At 33.4% G+C, this 22,500-nt stretch overlaps 1 protein-coding gene across 22 annotated transcripts in view; it reads right to left on the bottom strand.

Moving 5' to 3' along the window:
* Positions 1–22,500, bottom strand: part of LOC137627783 (titin-like) — a 218,029-nt gene that overhangs the window by 170,055 nt on the left and 25,474 nt on the right. For 21 of the 22 annotated variants that reach the window (XM_068359103.1, XM_068359107.1, XM_068359108.1 and 18 more), the window contains exons 2-6: positions 10,557–10,602; positions 2,136–2,307; positions 1,552–1,687; positions 630–973; positions 88–323 (exon numbers count right to left, since the gene is read on the bottom strand). In XM_068359103.1, the coding sequence (XP_068215204.1) occupies positions 88–323; positions 630–973; positions 1,552–1,687; positions 2,136–2,307; positions 10,557–10,602 (934 nt within the window). Of the gene's footprint in view, positions 1–87; positions 324–629; positions 974–1,551; positions 1,688–2,135; positions 2,308–10,556; positions 10,603–19,723; positions 19,944–22,500 lie in introns of those variants that run through there. The other variant, XM_068359106.1, reaches the window with a different exon arrangement.

Genomic DNA, 22,500 nt, shown 5'->3' with positions numbered 1-22,500 from the left:
AGAAAGGGGAATATATTGAGATATATATGAATTTAATTCTCATATAAATAATAAAAACAACAGCCGAAGATAAACCCTCCCACCCACCTATCAGGCCTGATGATTTCGGGAGCAGGGACTCCATTGGTGATTTCGCCCCGTGGGACGACAGCTAACTGTGCAGAGGCTACTGTGCAGCCGGAAGCGTTCTCAGCCAGCATTGTGTAGTAGCCGTTGTCCATCGAACTGACTTCCTTCACGACCAGGGTGACCTGACCTGCAGACTGAGTCATCAGGTGCTTCTCTGAAGACTGCAGGCGAACGCCATTCTTGAACCAAATAACCTGTTCAAGGGGAAATGATTAGGGGGTTAGTGAGTGTTCATAATGGATGGTGTTCATAAAATGTTCGTCTAAATAAGGAAGTTCCATCATGATAGAATGGAAAGAGCGGCTTTGCTTGCATCCCGGTGAGTGCAAACTCTTTATTTTTAAATCTGTTTTGCCTTTCTTGTTTTTTAGAGCGAGAATTGTTTTGCGGAGTGTTTCTTGTTTTAGAAAGATGAAATCAATACAAAGGAATTACTCTTTTCTGTGTTTTCCAATATAGTAAAATATACCCAAAATAAAAAACAAACCTCTGTCACTTACCCTGGGTGTTGGGTACCCATTGATTTTGACGGTGAAGGTGGCATTACCACCGTCGGCGACCTTGGTTGACCTGGGTTTCTGCTGGAGCTGGGGAGCTTGAGGTGGGCCTTGAATGGCACCTTCTTCCACCTCCAGCTCGCCAGCGATCCTGACGGTCAGGGACTGTCTGAATTCCACTTCGTGCAACAGTCTGTACTCGAAGGTATCTACTCGGAAGGACTCGGTTTGCATCGACATCATATGTTGCTGCTGCTGCATGTATTGTTGCGACATATGTTGTTGCTGCATCACGGTCTTCTGAGACATCTGCTGCTGCTGACGCTGCTGCTGCATCATGTAAGCGGCTGGAAGGAGGCGCGAGAAATTGGTTAACATTTCTGGTGGTTGGTTGAATTTTCAAATTAAATGAAAGTCGGGTGATGATTTCTTTAGAAAAATTCTTTATGTTATTTCTACCGGTTCAGTGAAAGTCTGTTTATTGATGTATTCAAAACAATGGTGTGATACATCAACCATGAAACGTAACGGCGATTTAGGATAATTCTAAAGCAGAAATTTATTTCTAAATATTTCCCGAAAGAGAATCAAGAGCAAAGATAATTAACTTCCCGGAGATTTTCATTGGAAAAGATAACAATATTTCTACGAAATTTATCAAAGACTTTTTGCTTCAAGTATCTATTCAAAGTTCTTTTGGGGTTAATCAAATTTAGACTTTTATAAAAAACGAATTCGAATCGAAGCAGAATTTAATAACCAATTATGACAACGAACGTACTTTATAATTCCTATCCAAAGAGCTTGATCATGGAACTGAGATCATTAACTTTAAGCTAGACATAACAAAAACCGTTCAAAACAATTTCAGGATCGAAAGGAAGCAGTTTCAGGTAATTATTCAACTTAAGCTGAAGATCCTCACCTTCAGGCTGGATGTAGACAGTACAGATCGCCTCGCCAAATTGGTTAGCGGCGGTACAGGTGTATTCACCCTCATCGCCAGGTCCAATGGCTGCAATGAGTAAGGTCACCACGCCGGTAGTTTCATCATGGGTCACCTGGTGATGCAAAGTTTAGTCAGTTACCCGGGATACGAAGCAATAGGATACAGTACAGGAAAAAAGTCATATATACTACAAATCAGTTCATCGCAATAAGATGTGTAAAATTTCCCTAAAAAAATTATTGGGTTAGACAGAATATTCTATATTCTTAAATAATGTATCTCAAGAGTTTTAGATACCTAAGTACAATTATTCCACAAGTAATTTAGATAAAACTAAAAACGAAAGCAAATATAATTATGCTTATTTATGAGTATATCTGGAATAAGAAGTGCCTAGGAAGTAAATGAAAAAAAAAATCGTGATGAATACTATTAGTAGTTGGATTTGGAATCCATGAATAATATTTACAGAGAGAGAGAGAGAGAGAGAGAGAGAGAGAGAGAGAGAGAGAGAGAGAGAGAGAGAGAGAGAGAGAGAGTATCCGTACTATGTTTCTCACCTGATACTTGCTCCCGGACACGATCTGTGCGCCCTTGCGGGTCCAGGTAACATTAGGCTTGGGACTGCCCTGGACCTTGCCTTCGAAGAGGGCGTCACCACCTTGTGCGAAACGGGCATTCTGGAAGATCTGTTCGAAAACTGGTGGAGATGCTCCAGCAGGTAGGCCCACACTGAGGAAGAAGAAAGATTAAAATCATTAATATTTTCATTGACAGATATTTTTATCATAGAGTAATTAAACTAAATTACTGCGTCGTATTTTTATTCTTAAATGTCTCTACCAAAGGATTTGTTCTTAAAGAAAAGGTTAACACTGGAACAAGATAATGTTTATAAAGTTGTACAATCAAGTGGGAAGAAAAGAAAGTATAATACTAAAAGTTTAAAATGTTGTACAATTAAGTGCGTATAAACAAAAGTATAATACTAAAAGTTTAAAATGTATAATTAAGAGGGAAGAACCGAAAGGATAATGCAAAAAGTTTAAAATTGTGTATAATTAAGTAGGAAAAAATGAAAGTATAATATTAAACGCTTAAAATCTTATATAATTAAGTGGGAAAATACGAAAGTGCAATACTAAAAGTTTAAAATGTATAATTAAGTGGGAAGAAACGAAGGTAAAAGATTAGAGGTTCAAAAGTTGTAAAATTAAGTAGGAAAAAAACGAAAGTAAAAGACTGAAAGTTTAAAAAAGTTGTCCGGTTGAGTGGGAAGAAACGAAAGTTAAAAGATTGATAGCAATACAACTGTATAAAACCCTGTTGTCTTGTCACAATGTAGGCGGTACACCACAACTGGTTATATTTGGAGGAAATGCTTAATTTTTTTTTTCAATTATGGGATACTGGAAAGGTTACCAATACACAAGATGTAATCAACTATTTATTAAATTCCAAACATCATGTCACCCGGGAGCAATGGTATTTTCAAAGTTAATCATCGTTAAAGGAAGGTGGTAACAGGAGGATTCTAATACAAATATATATATATATATATATATATATATATATATATATATATATATACATATATATATATATCTATATGTATATATATACATATATATATATATATATATATATATATATATATATATATATATATACACACGCAAAGGTTTCCCTTTAAGTCAAATAATAAAATATGCATCTACAGTATAACTACGTGTGTGTGAATTTTCCATTCTATTCATACGGTTAACGATTGCTTGCTAACAAAGAAAGTATCATAATAAAAATTAAAAAATTGACAACCATAATAATAAAAATACTATTAATAATAATAAATTCAATAATTAATAAAGCCTAGATAAATGCTTGCCATATATGATAACATCTTAATGTTTGAAAAAGTTTCAGCCATCCGTATTAGGTATTTGCTTTCACATCCAGAGCTTCATTAATATAATCAAAGTCTAGAACCACAGAATCAACAGCGAAAGAAATGTGTAAGTTTATTGTCTGATTGCGTCAAAGAATCGACGTCCGAGCGAGGACCAATCTGGGAGGGTGGTGAATCTTAACCAATCAGCATAAAGAAAATGAATAAATAAATAAAAGCATAAAATAAAGAGAGAGAGAACACTAATTAAAGAGCGATGCCAAAAATTATTCTATTAACGCTTTAAGGGGTGAAATTTATGAGAGAGAGAGAGAGAGAGAGAGAGAGAGAGAGAGAGAGAGAGAGAGAGAGAGATGCCCTAAAAATATCCTCAAAGAAGCCAGACTTAACCTTAAGAGGAACAGGGAAAACGGATAAACGAACAGAGAGAGAGAGAGAGAGAGAGAGAGAGAGAGAGAGAGAGAGAGAGAGAGAGAGAGAGAGAGACTCGTTTGATAAAGAGATGACACAGAAACACATATATTCATCAGACCGAAGAAAATCACACAAACACAAATGAGGTTTACAGCGCTACCAAACATGGCCGACGAGGTGGCATGGGTTCATGGACAGGTTTTTTTTTTTTTTTATCTTTTTACATTTAGTCCGAAGTTTTCTAAATTTCTAATCGAAAGATCATTGGAGGTGATGTTTGATGCCCTTAAAGGCGATGAGGTGCCCAACTGCCACCCCGAGAAAAGGATGTAGGATCTGACTCTAATGAAGAGAGATTACTTGGGTATTACATCGTCCTTTTAAGGAAGGAGACATATAAAAGCAGGTGTCACACACCAAACCCATTTACAAACGAAGGAAAAAAAAAACCAGTATATTTAAGAATAAGTATACGAGCACTTCGCAACTTTTTCATACTCTTTTATGCATCCTATTTATATTTTCATTGTTAGTACTGGTTTTCATAGGTTATTTCTTTCTTTTTCTTTTGATGGAGCGAAGTGAATTTTACTATTTCACTTAAATAATGAATAAAACGTGTATGCAAAGTAGTTAGAATTAAAGGAGGATTTTTCCTTTCTCTCTCAAAGGAATATATATAAAAAAAAAAAACTCGTATAAAACCACTAGCAGGGTAAAAAAAATGAGAAACCAACAGGAGAGAGAGAGAGAGAGAGAGAGAGAGAGAGAGAGAGAGAGAGAGAGAGAGAGAGAGAGAGAGAGAGAGAGAGAGAATTCCGCAGCGATGCCAAAGGCGGGGGTATGTCATTCCGTGGGCGTCAGGACGAGACACGTTGTCGTCACAGGGGCGGCCGTGGCTCCGGCGGTGCCAAGATGAGGGCGTTTTTGGCAATCTCGGGGCTAAGATATTTTGACATACGCGCATATGCATACAAGCCCTCGGCATACTTCTGTTGAAACACCAAGTATTCTACGTCTCCATCTAACACAAGCCTATACCCAATCAGTACCAACTCTCGTCCTTGCCCACATCATACTTACTTCATTGGGCAATTTTTCCCTGTTGGAGCCCTTGGGCTTATAGCATCTTGCTTTTCCAACTAGGGTTGTAGCTTAGATGATAATAATAATAATAATAATAATAATAATAATAATAATAATAATAATAATAATAATGAACTCATACATCATCCATGACCATACAATGCTTGCGTATACTTATAATCATATAACATACTTTACAGCATGCTTACACACATCATAACCATAAAAAAATCTCTGCACATACATAGTGGTAATACCAATCTTCCCCTATATTCATGCACATGGCATAACTACTACCTCCCCAACATCCACCATATCCAGTTAATACCTACCCTCCATACACTCATAAAGCATATCCATACAATATACCGTTCACCTCTACTGAAAAGACGTACATTTATATCCATAGGATACACCCTATACACCGTTTCCAAGGCAGTACCCAGTCATAACAGTGGCAAGGTCACACATACTGTACGGTAAGTATGTAGTGGGTAATGTAATAAGAGCAGACCCCACGTGAGTGTTATGCCCATGCCAATAAAATGTTCTACAGGGATAATGACGGGAAGAAACTATTTAAACGCTTTAGAATGGAGAAAAAAATATTCTAGTACGAAAATCGCTTTCAAATTTTCAGAGAATATGTAATATAAAATATATTAATGACAACATTTAAACTCGAAAAAATAAAAATACAGTATGATATAGGAAGACAAGTATAAAATTTATAATTGATAAACAAAATATGCAATTTGAAATTAATTGAAAATATCATTTGAAATGTTTAGAAAATAATGCTTAAAAATTATTCAAATTTCGTAGAAAAAAAATACGTCTTATATGTAACCCGTTTACCTATATTTAATAATTAAAAACAGGGGACAGAGATATTTGACCTAGTTATATTAAGTGACCTATGAGAACTTTACCGTTACAAAAACTATAACAACTTTCTTTCATAGTTATGCGTAATGGGGGTCAGGTGAGAGACTTATATGGAGTTGATGAACGATGTCTCCATAAAGACGAAAATTGACATATGATTATCATTTCTTATTAATGTTCAGCTCCTAATACGAACCAAGTGAAAGTTGAGCTATCATCAGAGCCTCTACAAGTAAGAGAGAGAGAGAGAGAGAGAGAGAGAGAGAGAGAGAGAGAGAGAGAGAGAGAGAGAGAGAGAGAGAGAGAGAGAGAGAGTAAAAACTACGAAATCTAGTTTACCTATTTCCATTATTCAAAATGAATACCAAGGGAGAAAAACAATTCTCTGTTAATTCTAAAACATGATTTTCGAATCGGACAACTCCGATGAAGGGAAAACCCGTTTTGACTGTTTTTTTTTTTTTTTTTATAGGATCAGAAAGCTAATTGCTCTTTATAAACACGCTAGAGTCCCCCACTTGGATATATCATATACATGCCCCACTCGATTGCCTTCTTTACATTTACCAATGATGCTCTCAGTAATATCAGACAAATATATATGGTAATTTTGTTTTTCATTTAAACATAAAATTTATGGAAAATACTAATCATTCGCCTTGGGAATTACGAGATTACCTGTGAGATAAACAGAAATTCACTGGCATACACAAAGAGAATTGGAAATTAACTTTTAATTAACAATTAAGATTCTTTCAAAGCAAGAACAAACAAACGATTTCTAAGTGTTAATATTCATTAGGTTCTTTAATAGACGCTTGAAGTCTAAGGAGAATGTCCAATGGTCTTCTATGCATGTTAATTGTTAATAATGATATTGAATTAATTGGGGAAGAACGATGATTTCAATTGCAAATGAAAATTAGTTTTAAAAGAAGTGCATTATATCTAGAGAGAGAGAGAGAGAGAGAGAGAGAGAGAGAGAGAGAGAGAGAGAGAGAGAGATGCGCATATATATCTCTTATCACCAGTCATCATTACATATATTCATATTTATATATACAGTATATATATATATACATACATATATATATATATATATATATATATATATATATATATATATATATATATATATATATATATATATATATATATATATATACATATATATATACACACACATATATATGTGTGCATATATAATAGAGAGAGAGAGAGAGAGAGAGAGAGAGAGAGAGAGAGAGAGAGAGAGAGAGAGAGAGAGAGAGAGAGATGCCCATATATATACGAATAATTACCAGTCACTCTTCATAGTAATAAGCGACCTGACATACCATGTAAGGGAACATTCCTTTTTCATGATGAAAGTTATATAATCAGTCTCAGTTTCACAAAGAAAAAAAAACGACACAAAAACAAGATATACCGGATGGTAGAAAAAAGAGCGAGCTTTAAACCGGAAGGAGTAGTTCTGTTTTTTTTTTTTTAACTAGAATAAAAAATTGTAAACTTTAAATCAGATATATAAAAGATGTGGTTTTAACCAGAAACAGCAATTGCGACTTTGGAAACCAAATCTGAAATTGAATTTCAAACCCGAATTAAAACCTGTTTAAAACCCGAATTGAAACCTGTGAGTTTGAAACCCGAATTGAAAACTGCAGGTTTGAAACCTGAATTGAAAACTGAGTTTGGAACCCAATTTGAAACTTGTGAGTTGGAAACCCGAATTTAAACTTGTGAGTTAGAAACCCGAATTGAAATCTGTGAGTTTAAAACCCGAATTGAAACTTGTAAGTTAGAAACCTGTGTTTAAACCTGTGAGTTAGAAACCCGAGTTGAAACTTGTGAGTTAGAAACCCGAATTGAAATCTGTGAGTTGGAAACCCGAATTGAAACTTGTAAGTTAGAAACCCGAGTTGAAACCTGTGAGTTGGAAACACGAATAGAAATCTGATTTGAAAACTGAATTTGAATATTGAGGGCTTATGTATGAGAAAAGAATTATAAAGATGAATTTTAAATCCAACCATAAAATAAAGTGTGTTTACTTAAATGGTTGTGATTTATACGTCTGTTTTTCTTTTGCAAAGAACACAAACTCTCAAGAAAGGGCCCCACTTGCACTAATGCACTTCACCTGCCAGCAAGGAAAAATACTGTACGTGTCAGTGCTTGACCAAAAGTATGCACACGTGCATTTGGCTTGGATTTCAGGATGGATAAAAATCTTTACTTCCTCATATTCGTTCTTGCGTTTATTTTTTATGCAAAAATCTTTGTCGTGAAAATATACATTTTTCATTCTTGCACAATTTTTTTATTATGAACTTATTTTCACTATAAAATGAGCTTACATTTTTCAAACTTCATTTGTAAATTCTAATTCATGTTTTATTCATGTTTCCTTGCTAAAAGGTTTTCCTGTTGTCTATCAAGTCTTTGCAAAATGCTCATTCATTCAATCTTATCACTCTCAACCAAGTTTATACAACTAGATAAGCCTCTGACAATTTGCCTTATTTGAATTTAAATATATTTTTTCTTGTGTAAAGCACATCAGGTGCTGCATATGGAATGCAGCAGCCTTATGAGTCAGCAGCAAACAGGGTTTGCCAAAAAAAAAAAAAAAAAATAGTGGATAAATGCTTGCTTGAAAAAAAATGACCCTGAGAAGGATCCACGTGACCCATCGCTCATATAATCGTTAAAAAATATTACTTGGCATCTCTCACAAACGGCAGATGTATGATGCCTTCTATAAAACTACGATCATCCCCAGGATCATGTATTTGTTAATTTTAATTTTCTATATTTATTTTTTTGTTCAGTATCGTTATTTAGCAGGAAGAAGAGGTTTGGCATAGAACAAAAGATTCATATTCAAACTGTCCTGCACCGTCCAAATAAACCGTAAATTTATGCTGTTTTAAACCGTATTTCTGTAAAATACAAGTAATTTTTACCATACTCTGTTATTCTCTTTCACGAGTTGGTGACCGTAATATCACTCCTTAACGTCAACATATCCGTTTTTAAAACGGTAAATGCCTGGCAACATTTATTCCAGGATTTTTACCATTTTTTACGGCAAATTTCTTTTAATAATATAATCCTTGACTAGGAACAAATTGTAATCATTCAAAATAGCATTTATCTTGCATGATTTAGAACTGTAATTTTTTAATACGAGAAATTGTTTTATAAACAAATAAAAAAATATTTGTATCAGCATATTATTTCCACCGATAGTCAATAACTTTTCCGTAAACATTTTGACACCAGCCATCAAATCTTATCACAATTTCTACGTGATGATATACGAGCAAAAAATATAATTGAGCGTTGAAAATAACTCAGGTTTTTTCCTAATCTTTTTTAAACCAAGCTCACTACCAAAAAAATTATTTAAATCTCCTTACGTTCTTTTTTTCTTTTTTTAAGAATTATTTCTAAAGATTTATTTTTGACAGGTAATAATAATAATAATAACAACAACAACAACAACAACAACAACAATAATAATAATAATAATAATAAAATGCTTTAATTCACATCGATTACGTATACAGATAAACAAGGAAATAAATTTGCTTTCAGATCTATCAAGAAGTTTAAGACACAAATTAGCTAATTAAATTATCTGATAAAAGAGAGGACCTTAAAATAAGCATTTAAGACGCACTTACACCTGGCCCCTCTCAGCTCTTTAGCCCCACCGTGGCTCACTGCCTTTTATGTAAGAATCCCAAGGCCTGTTGCAAGTTACATTTGACACTTCTCTCAATAGAATTCATTAGTTGGTTGTTACCTTCGAATATTAATAAATCTCCCTATCTTGGACTAAATCTGAGATTCTATAATCAGTTCAATTTCTACACTCACATTGAGCTAAATAACATTTTATAGAGGTACAGAACTAAAAGAAAATCCAAAAAATAGTATTACGATCCTAAAAACCTATTGTCTATTCATTTTTAAGAAACGACGACAAATGTTAGGTTTGATTTTCTATGATCTCAATTTGTCTATGACCAATAAGAAAGACTTCGTGAATGACATTAGTTTTTAATTGGCTGAATCTATGGTCACCTAACTGACAAATCATACAAGAAAGGTCGCTTCTACAGGCAAAGGAGCCATGTGTAATCCGTAATACTCCTAATAGCTTTAACAAGGACAAGTACAACTGGCTTGCACATACATCATCTCTATTGAAAATTGAGATTTGAGGATATGTAATAAACCACAACAGAGATTAACGTTTTGTTAATTCAACCGATTCATAAATCCTTATATGAAGACTTTGCATTGGACAAAAAGGTCAAATTTGGGGTCAGGTATTTATCAGATATTTATGGAAATATTCATAAAGTGTTCATAAAGTATACACGTGAATAGTTATGATAAAGAATAGTGACCTTAGTCATAAATACTCCCAGGTGACATGTATATTTCTATAATAATGGCATTTGAATAAGAGATAATTAAAAATATCTTTAGATGCCTAACAATGATTTAACTTAATATAATTATATCTTCAACACAAAATAATTCTGTATTAAACTAATCTAATGGTAATTAAATTATGCTGGTTGAATACAAAACATACATGAAAAAATAGAAATTAATATAGGAAAAAATTCGGAAAATATTCAAAACAAAAAATCCTCATAATACTTACGGCACCATTTGTGTGGGTCCTTGCACCCTTTGAACCCCCTGCTGGACTGTAAAAAGAGAAAAATAATATTTAATATAACGAAAAACATTGAAAATAGAATTGTAAAATCATATTATGTCAATTTTCAAACTCCTTCAAATCATGTATCCTGAGGGATTTTTATTCCTGTAATACTTTTTTTTAGTTTACAAAAAAATTCTGAGCAAAGTTTGGACCTATTTGACAATTACATTATTTGAGATCTGTATGGATGTGATTCACTATCGTAAAGAAAGGAATGATTTTGATTTCATATATATATATATATATATATATGTGTGTGTATATATATATATATATATATATATATATATATATATATATATATATATATATATATATATATATATATATATATATATATATATATATATATATATACATATATACATACATATACATATATATATATATATATATATATATATATATATATATATATATATATATATATATATGAGCTGTCAAGTACATGATTTCTAAAAAAAAAAAAAATCCCGTCAAGAGATCAATTACAGATTCTTATCTTTTCACCGCGCAATGTCTCGACATTTAATGGGTAGGATTGCGCAACTTCCCACTTCAATAAAACCCGCCTTCCCTTTAAGATTGCGCAATATCAGAATTCCTCAAGTCGTACATGAGAAGTCTGAGACGTTCAACCGGTTTTCAGGTGCTTGTCTAACTTGTGTCTTTTTCCTTCGTTCTTTTTCTCCTTTTGTTGTTGGTTTCGTTTCAGTTATAATAATGAGTTATTTCAATTTGTTTCTCTCTCTTTATTGTAATAAAGCTATATTACTATTTTTTTTCTTTTAGTTAGAATTTCAGGATTTACATAATATACATACAAGATATTCACTGACAAAAATTTTAAAATTCTAAATGCCTTTAGTATCAGAAAGATACATAAAAGGTATTTATAGACAAATATTTAAATGCTTTTCGCAACGAACTCCAAAGCTACAACATACATGATATTATTTAAATCCTTATTAATGTTTTCATTATAAATAAACTTCGTACTCCTAATTACAGCGGGTATACCACTCAAAAGCCTAAATTCAATGCCAACAAACAAGATATAAGGAAGGAAAATAAAGCAAGAAATAAAAATAGCACGAGAATATTCTCAAAGCTATGAAGACTACTTGCTACAGGTGTTCTCTCACCCAGACAAGTAAAACTCATTATGACTCATTAGTGAGAAATCTCTTAAGAAATTATGGTAATCTGGGTATTGTGGGTGATTGTATTTGCAGTAATTCGTGCAATCAAGTGTTTTTTCTTCCGGGTGAATGATCCTCGGATGGTTTTCTGATTTTCGGAGATAAGTATCAATTGAGTTATCTAAAACCATGGGACGATGAATAACATTACAAATACCATAAATTAATCATATACGATACCAAACTATTTTTTTTTATCAATTAGGCAAGCTATCGTAAAAACCCTCTGCCAAATTATAAAAACCATACCTGATGCTATTACAGTAGCATCAGGCAACCAACCCCTTAATGTAAGAATAACGGTGGGAGAGAAGAGATTGAAGTTATGGAAATTGATTTCAATTAAATCATATCTAAACAAGACGATAATGATTCAGAATAAAAACTCGTGCCGTGGAGCAAAGAGATACAACCAAATTTAGTGACATTGAATGCTAGACATACGACAATCAGATCTGCTGCGTTGAAAACACATGGTTCCACTCAGGCAGGGTCTGTGGCCATCGCCAAAGCTGCTACCTACCAACCTCTCTCCGACCGTCGTACCTATTTTAGGGGGATACACTACCACCAAGTGTGAAGCCAGAGGGCAACATCCTTGGAGGAGTTAGTGGTACATTTCTTTTCTTTTTATTTCCTTCCGTTTAGCTAATTCTACAGTTGATTAGAAAAAAGGATGAAAACAATGATATTTCAACTGTATCAAGATACAATTGGCAAAAATTATTTAAAACTATTATTATCATCACCCTTATATTATAAGGGGCAATTGTCTGATTATGTATATATACAGTACATATATATATATACATATATATATATATATATATATATATATATATATATATATATATATATATACCGGTCACGCTGAGCTCTCTGTCCCGTGGGTAAGGGGAGAAGAAGTAGTCATACATGGTGAGAGGGGTACGTGTGCGTGCATATCGATTTATATATTCAGCCGTCATTTTTGACGGGTCGCGTACATTAATTTATAGTAAACAGCAAATTGATTCTGGTGTATGAATACTAAACGGTAAAATGGGCTATATTTATGAAAATAAAGTGGAAAAGTAAACAAACAAAAACAATAATTATTGACTTCGAGCTTTAGAGCCCATTAAAAGCAAGGAACACCAAACACCCAGCAAGGTGATGTTTTGAAAGCGTTAAAATACACAACGCTAAATTTAAAGCACCACCCTTTTAACCTTCACGAACTTAACAGCCCTCGCATAATGTGTTCTATTTCTTTTTACTCAATTTTAGGTATTATCTCCAATTAATGTTCCTTGTTTCGTTTTATTTAATTTCTTTCTTAAAATCTGAATTAATCTATATGTTCCATTTCGCTCTTTCGATCGTAGTACAATCTGTGATTGATCATGCATTCTTTTATTAATCTCTAAGGATATATAGATGGTTCGACATCGAGTAGCCATAACACCAGGCCCCTAATAAGGATATCTCATACCGGATTTATTAAATTTCAGCTAATAAAGCCAAACAATGGACCCTTTCGGCCTCATAGATCTCTGAAGAAATTAATATACATACATACATATATATATATATATATATATATATATATATATATACACACATATACATATATATGTGTGTGTATGTATGTATGTATATATACACAAACCCACACACAAACACATATATATATATATATATATATATATATATATATATATATATATATATATATGTTTATACACACATATACTATATATATATATATATATATATATATATATATATATATATACATTATAAGATATACTTTAAGCCTTATATTAAAAGCAAGGTGATTAATTCGTTATCCTCTTAGCTCTAAGACTCTCAATAACATAATGAGATCCCACCTTTTCACATGGGAATCAAGAAAGGACGAGCCTTCCCAAGGAAGCTTTTCTTATTAAATAAATCTTACAAACGAATCGCTAATGTGATATAATAAAACAGGTCCTCATCTTCATTAGAGAGCCAATTCTTAAAGAAAGATATTTTGAAGGGAACGCCCTTGCCGTAGGATTTTCTCATCCTGAAGAAGACCCTTCGACCGCAGGGAGACCCTCCACAGAGCTATTCTCACTCCCGTCAGAGGTCTTTTTCCCCCCGTGACTCGTGGGGGGAAAGAAGGTGGCCCCGCGAGTGCCAAAACAGCGGCAGTGCCAGGAATACTTGGGCCAGCCCTTATAACTAAGAGATCGACCGAGCTACAAAGAATAACTTCGACCGCAACTTGCTACAACTACTTTGGATTGGTTTAGAATAAAAAGATACTAGTCATACTATTGTAGCATTTTCTTATATCTTTTTTTATTTACATAATTTCTTCACAGTCGTTGTAAATATTCTCTTTTATATATTTTATTCTCATATCAGGAGGCAACAACAATCACTATATTAAGACTCAGTCTCCTTGAAGCACTACCATTTCTTTTTCTTTCTACATTTTGATGTGGAAGGCAGTTGTATTTAGTTTTTTTCTAAATTCATATGCCCTTAAAGTTTCTATCTTCGTTTTATAAAATCAAATGATCTGATAAAATCTATGTCTTACTCTTTTTTCAACATTCCAACTTAGTGATGTAAATTCTATTATTGCTACATCAAAATGCCAAGATAAAAGCTCTACTATAATTTTTCTTACTTTCATATCTATTTATAGAAGCTCTATCTAGATTTGCTACCCACATTTATATGTCATGGTATTATCTATCCACATTACTATCAGCTTTCAAACCTAAGGGTCTCTCTTTATCAATTCTAAATTACTACCTTGAAATTCCAACCCCACATGAATTCATAATCAACGACACAAGCTCTACATTCAGAAACTGGAAAAGGACCTATCTTAATTATCTTGCTAAATCCAATACCCCGACCAGAAGATTCATACTTTTTTCCATCTCTGCATAGAAGAGGCTTTATTTCAATTCGCATCTCACACTCCGCCAACGCGACACGAGATTTGTCAACCAATATCCTAAGTATATATCGTATTTCTCAGGATCCTGTCTCAAGATCGACAGCCTTGGGTATTCAAAGACATCATTCAAAGCTGAATGGAAGCAGCCAATGGACGATGGACAGCAGGATTGAGTCACTTAAGAGATTGACATGCATGATAGTGAAGTCTTAACGACGTCTGTGCTAGAGATTTGTTTGTGACCTTACTGAGGTATGCAGAATAATAATAATAATAATAATATTAATAATAATAATAATAATAATAATAATAATAATAATAATAATAATAATTATTATTATTATTATTATTATTATCATTATTATTATTATTATTATCATTATTACCTTCTTCATTATTATTATCCTTATTTTCATCATTTTCATCATCGTTATTATTATTCAAATCCTTATTGAAATTCTATACAGAAAAAAAATCTTTCATATCTCCATCATTATTATTATCGAAGATAAAATGTTCAATCGATACTCCACTCATATTAATAAATCCCTTGAAAAAAAATCAGTGTTGAATCTTAACTAATTAATTCTTATGAATGAAAATTGGTCAATCAGCTCACGTAATAGGATTATATAAAAATAGATATTTTGGCGTTATGAATGAATAAGTAAAAAGGTAAAAAACGAGATAAATATTGCAATATAGATTTTTTATTGGAATTCAATTGCTCACTACTGAGAAATGGGGCGTGTCCAAATCCCAAAAACCCTATTTCTAATGTTCTATATGCAAGATTATATTAGTCCAACTAAATAGTGAAGTATAACACAATAAAAAAATGAATTAAATCAAAATAATAAAGTTGATATGAATATAATTTTGCCAGGTGACTATTGGGATGAATGGCCTACACCTCATGTCATGTCCCGACGTGACTATGGTACAATAATAGTAAAAAAGCAGATGGTGTGTGTGTGTGTGTGTGTGTGTGTGTGTGTGTGTGTGTGTGTGTGTGTGTGTGTGTGTGTGTGTGTGTGTGGTGGGGTGGGGTTAAGTGGAAATTTCACCCTTATATGAGTCAGGAAAAACTGAAGCAGAGGGAGGACATCTATATTTGGCAATATATGTCAAATAAGCTGAATATTTGGGGGATCACTTCACGTTCAAAGAATGTCGGTTATTCGTCCCATCGCTATTGTATAATACAGGCGGATTATGCTGTGCTAAAAGTTCGCTGTCAAAACTTTTTTTTTTTTTTCTTTTTTTAATTCATGACGCATGAAAGGTAAAATGATCTAAAAATATTTGATTTGAATGATTTTTTTCTTTAATATCTAATCAATAAAGGAGTCAAAGACTTATGATGTATATTTTTTACACAAACCGTGAGTATATTCACTACGAAATCTATAATCTTCCCTCAAGTTTTTCAGTACCAGATCTCTAATATACATTTCGAGTATTAATCTTTTAGTGCCTCAGTCATAATGCCTTTGGAATAATATATTAGTGCCACATCCTTAATATTCCTCTAATATGATCAGTATGAGACATTTAATATTTTTAGTGAGAAGTCTTCAGAGCGAAAGAAATTCATTGCTGATCCTCTTAAAAACCTAATGCCAAATGTCCAATATTCTTGACGAGATTTCTTTCATAGCCACTTTAGGAACAACCTTCAACGATTCTAATTAGCCTCTTGGCACTTCCTTGGGGTGCCATTACGATTAAAGATAGTTGGAGTGATAGAAATTTCCCTGTGACTCACCTTCTGTTGAGGGGTGAGGGGTGGAATTCCATATACGATACCCCATTTCTCTTAAGGAATGCGAATTGGAGGGATTCATTATATTCTTAATAACCAATAAGCGGGATCATTTTAGTTACGTTATAAATAATTCACGAACGAGTGGATTTCGTTATGCTATCAAAAAGAAAGGAGTAACGGAACTTCATTAGGCTGTAAATAAGAAATGAGCGAGTGGATTTCATTATGGTTTCATACAGGAATGATAAATTCGATAAATCTATGTCGTTTATAAAAATTACACGAATGGATTCCATTTTGCGATAAAAAAGAATAATACATTTGAGGAATTTATTATGCTATTAATAAGGAACTAGCGAGTGGATTTTCTTATATCATCTGTAAGAAATATGCGAGTGAATTACATCAAGCTAATAATAAGGAAAAACTAAGAGAATATAATATGTAATGGAGTGGATTTGATTAAGGTACCAATAAAGCTTGAACGAGTGGAGTATACTACCAATAAGGCATGAGCGAATATATTTCATTATGCTGCCAATAAGGCATGAGGGAATGTATTTAATTATAACACTAATAGGGACTGATCTAGTGAATTGCATTATACTACTAATAAGGAATGGGCAAATGGAATTCATTATGTTGCCAATAAGGAATAAACGAGTTGATTTCATTATTCTATCAATAAGGAATAACCGAGTGGATTTACTGATGCTATAAACAAGGTACATATTTGAGGAATTAATTGGAATTAGTAAGTAATGAACAAATGGATTTGAATTTGCTATCAATAAGGAATTAAATATTGGACGTATCTTTTATGCCATATATGAGGATGAGGATTGGATAAACTAATCCTGCTAACACGTGATGGATTAAATAAATTCATGATGTTATCATTAAAGAATAAAAGTGAATTGATGTATTTTCATATTAGTAGGAATAAATTCACTACAATTATATTACGAATACGGTAGTAGAATGTATTATGATAGCTCTGGTGATCACAGAACTAAACTAAAAGAGAAGTCGTTCGAATAGTTTTCAGTATGAGATTAGTGATCGAATGTTGATACAATTCTACGAATGGTATCAGTATGGTGGAAAGGCATTAGCCATCAAGGTCCCTGTTCTAACATTTACTTATTCCAAGCTTTGGAATTTTATCTTTCCCTATATATTCCCTGACTTTTAAACCCAAAATTCTTACAGAAAAAGGTCAACCGCTCTCTTCATGTAGCGACCCTTCTGCATTCATATCCTTTCTTTATATTTATACTCTTAGTGAATTGTAATGGAATAGATGTATTCACTTTATTGAATATGTATAACGAAAAGGATTTATTAGTGCCACTATTAACGTGAAAGAGTAAGAATTTTATTGATTCATCTTATCAGTAAGGTGTAAGGGAAGCAATTTATTTATTTTACAAGTAAGTGTATAGATTTACTCGTGCTCTCAGTAAGATGTAAACAAAGAGATATCTATGTGATTTCAGCGAGAACTACTGAAATAAATTTATAAGTACTATCTAAATGGTACGGTGGAGGCAGGCTGATATAATATCTGTGCTTTAAGTAAAGTCTCTAAATCAAGGCTAAAGCGAATAGATCTATTTCCTTCCTCCTTCATCATTCAAGGGATAAATCTTAAATACTGTTTTCCCATCTCTGAGTTTGTTTTCCTTTCCCTTCATAAGTGGAGATTTAGGACCGTCAGGTGCGGGTGCAGAGGTGGCCAGTGGGTGTTGGTGGGAAGGCTATTTCGAAAGAGGTTGAGCTTCAGAAACCCTTTCAAGGAAAAGCCGACCTCGTTATCAAAATAGATTCAACGTAAAAAAAATGAGAAAAAGTGATACATCCTTTTTCGCAAAAATAAACGGATGAGTCAAGTACACATCTAAGTATATGTAACCATTGGTGTTGGCATCAGATTATGTAAAAAAAAAAAAAAAAAAAAAAAAAAAAAACATCGTTTTCTCTCATTGTGTTTCCCAAAAAGAAAAGAGAGATGGGAAAATCGAGAGAAATGCCAAATCTAACTTGCGCTTGACAGTGAATAAAATACTAAGAATTACTGATATTTCTAACGGTTGTCCAAATTAAATCGTTCTTAGTTTTTAATCACACATGAATGACATGAATTTTATTGGAACTTCGCATCAAGTGATCTATTTTACAATAAATCCTTAGACTTGAAAAATGGAGATTTCATATGGTCACAACATATTCCCCCAAGTCTTTCTAATTTTCCTTTCCTAATTTCTAAGCCCCTGCTTTTTATTTAGATAAACTCAAGCTTACTATACAATGTAGATCAACCAATGCATTTTATCTAGCTAAATTAAGCTCATTATACGTTATAGTTAAGCATAGATGTTGAATTCTAAAGTTGGTTTTACATGATAAAACCAAGAAGCGATAAACTGCTTACAAAGAAAAAAATGCGTATTCTAATTAGTGTTCAGATTAAGGTGCAAAAGGACTCTTAAATTCGTTTTTGACAGATATATGAAAAATATTTGTCTCCCCACGATTTACAATCTAAATCGATTAATTGAACCCAGAATAACTGCATAAAATCCGAAATATCTAGTATGCTCCAAGAACGAAATAAAATCTAAAAGATTTTGAGATACAGATTAAGAATATCGGCATCTACCCCTGTAATTTTTCAACGTTTCCTTCAAGTGTTTAGTGTTCCCTGTCCAATATTCCATGTTTTTCGTGTACTTCACCACAAATTTCACTTCACTGTAGAATCAGTCAAACAAAAAAAGATGTTGCATGGACATGTTCCGTGTTAGCAAATTGTGTTAGCGAAGAGCTGTGATTATATGAGTGCTAAGTATGCCAGCTATGTATGTAGCGATTTTGAGTTAGTATATAATGGCTTCAGTGTTTGTGAGTATTTGCGAATTAAATGCGTTTTTTTTTTTTGTGTGAGTAATTGTTGGCTTCCATTCGGTATTAGAAAAAAAGGGCCATTAAAAGAAAAAGCAGATCAGTAGCAACACATTTTTTTTTTTTTATACATAATTGGTAAAAGTTCTCGGCGTCAAAAGCAGCAGCATATGAAGATGATATACAGCGATGATGAGCATTAATATCATCTCCTTCTCAGGCACAAGATCTCGAAGGAGGCAAAGCTATTATCACGCCGCAGTTCTAAACTGGATGGCTAATGTACCGCGGAAGGCCGTCCTGGTCGAGGTGGTGAACCTCGTCTGCTGCTGCTGCTGACGGCGTTCCTCCATTTTTTCCTAAGCCCTCCGGGGGGCTTCTTCTGCCTGCCTTCTCTGTCTCTCTCTTTCTCTCCCTATATATCTCACAAGGCCTCTTCTTCCTCCTCCCCGAGATCACTCATCATCAAGCCACTCCTCACGATGAACTGAAGCCTTCACCGGACCTGAAGGCTCACCTCAGCCTCGGGTGGGTGGGCTGCTGAGGGGGTGGCCAAGGAGAGGGGGAGGCATGTCGATGGGCGGGGATTGAGGAAGGCCAACCACGCCCAGACCTTCAATTATGGGCGCTGACTCAGTCCCCTCGGCACCCAAATTGAATGCCTTCCAGGTTTCATCCATTTTTTTCCCTTGTTCATCTTTTCATATTTTTTCCCTCACCCACTCACTTTTTGTGCTTTGTGCATATTTGTTCTTGTTATTTAATGTCTTTGATATATTTATAAAAGTCACCGGAAAATCTGTGTTTTTAATGGGGGAGGAAGATGTCTTGAAGTCTTTTTGGCAAAGCTGGCTGGAGATTTTTGTATACTAAACCCAATTTGTCCAAAATCTAAAATAATCTCAGCACACAAAATTGAAAATTCATAATGAGAAAATAAAAAAATAAGGTGTCTGAGTCAAGAGCCAAAAGATAACGAGCTGTAAACCTAAATGATCTCAGACTTTACAATCGTCCAACAGATGATAAAACCGGGGAAAAACGCAAAAACAGGTGAAAAAATATTAGCTTATTACTAACGCAAGAAATATCTATGACATTAAATTTATACAATTTTCAGTTGCAAACTTTGCGCATGCCAACCAACCGAAAGTAATTGGTCCTGGGCTAAATTGAGAGACAGAATTCTCATCAACAGGTCTACCAACATTATCAAACCATTCTACCCTCTTACGATCTCATTGCTATTTTTACCGGGACTGCATTTAAATTCAAGAAATTAAAAAACTACTACCTAGATGAAAATCATATAGACATTAAGGTTTCATAAAATTTTGGATATAAATGAATGATATACAAATTTATGGTGAATGTTGATACCTGCTAAAGAGTTGCCAGATAGCCGTTTAAGTGAAATAAACAGCATTTTTGGGAAACGTCCAGGCCTTCCAATAAACTTATAGTCATTATTCAAAAATCTCAATGGAAGAAAAAATATTAATCCTAAACAAGAAGCGAAGGAAATTCCAACGAGAGATAAAATTCTGCTCCCGGCTGCTCGGCTTATCAGAATCCATTTTTGGCGCCAGGGAGAGCAAAAGTGGCGTTAGGGAATTCGTTTTCCCTCGTCCGAATGCCACGATGAGAACATCATCTCTGTGTCTGGCTTGAATTATGAACGGCCGTTAAGTATCAAAGAAGTCGTAGTGAATTAGGAAGCCGCATAAATTATATATACAAAATCTGGTTACGGATAAAAACAACCAATTTATAAATGACGGTGACTTGGTTTGAAAATAAAGAACGTTGAGGTAACACAAAATGAGATTACAAAACTGTGATTGTCAAGGAATGCAGGGAGATTGAAGTATCTTCTCAATAATAATAATAATAAAATATATATACATATACAAACATAATTTATTCACGTAAGTTCGAACATGTAAATAGACCTACACACACGCAAATATATATATATATATATATATATATATATATATATATATATATATATATATATATATATATAACAGCACACAACATAAATTATTTACGTAAACTTAAACATGTAAATAGATCTATATATATATATATATATATATATATATATATATATATATATATATATATATATATATATACATATATATATATATAGATAGATAGATAGATAGATAGATAGATAGATAGATAGATAGATACTGTAATTATATATGCTTGTAATACTCGTTCTTACAGAATATATTAAAGAGCTTTACAAAAGGAAGCCGTTTCCGTCTGCTTGTAGAATTGGAGGGTGTGACATACCGTAAATTTCTGTTGTTTGCCTAATTGAAACCAATTCCCTTTAACAAAGATACAGACAACGGCAGCTGCATGGTGGTCCCTATGGGTGGCACCCTCACTCTCCCCCTCACCCACGACCCATTAACCCACAGGTTTCTCTGTTTCCCATACTTTTCATGGAGTATACATATATACATACACAATATATATATTTTCATATATAATATCTGTGTATTTATATACACCTTAACGTGGTGAAGGGGTTTGTGTAATGCCATGATCAGCAAAGTTATACTATTCAGGAACAACCATACTAGGTTGGTTTGCTGTGAGTGATTAGACAAAAGTTTCCCACTATCACCAATCCGCACTGGACAGCGTCGTAATGAAAACCTGACCAAATCCCAGACAAGAATAAGGACATGTCTGAGGCCTTTGTCCTGCAGTGGATTAGAAACGACTGCATTTGTTGCTCTGCATATATATATATATATATATATATATATATATATATATATATATATATATATATATATACAGTATATACATATATATATATATATATATATATATATATATATATATATATATATATATATACATACATATATATATACACAAATGTCTCAATAATCTCTCTCTCTCTCTCTCTCTCTCTCTCTCTCTCTCTCTCTCTCATATCCACTGTCACTAGCTATTTTCTGATAACATCTGTGAGTCTCACTCGGACTTTCCCAGAGAATGTCGCTGCATACTGGGACTTATTGCCAAGTTCCG

The sequence above is a fragment of the Palaemon carinicauda genome, chromosome 35 (genome assembly GCF_036898095.1).
Source record: "Palaemon carinicauda isolate YSFRI2023 chromosome 35, ASM3689809v2, whole genome shotgun sequence".
Lineage (NCBI taxonomy): Eukaryota > Metazoa > Arthropoda > Malacostraca > Decapoda > Palaemonidae > Palaemon > Palaemon carinicauda.
The sequence above is the reverse complement of the archived record's forward strand: the minus strand, read 5'-3'. Positions and strand labels throughout refer to the sequence as shown.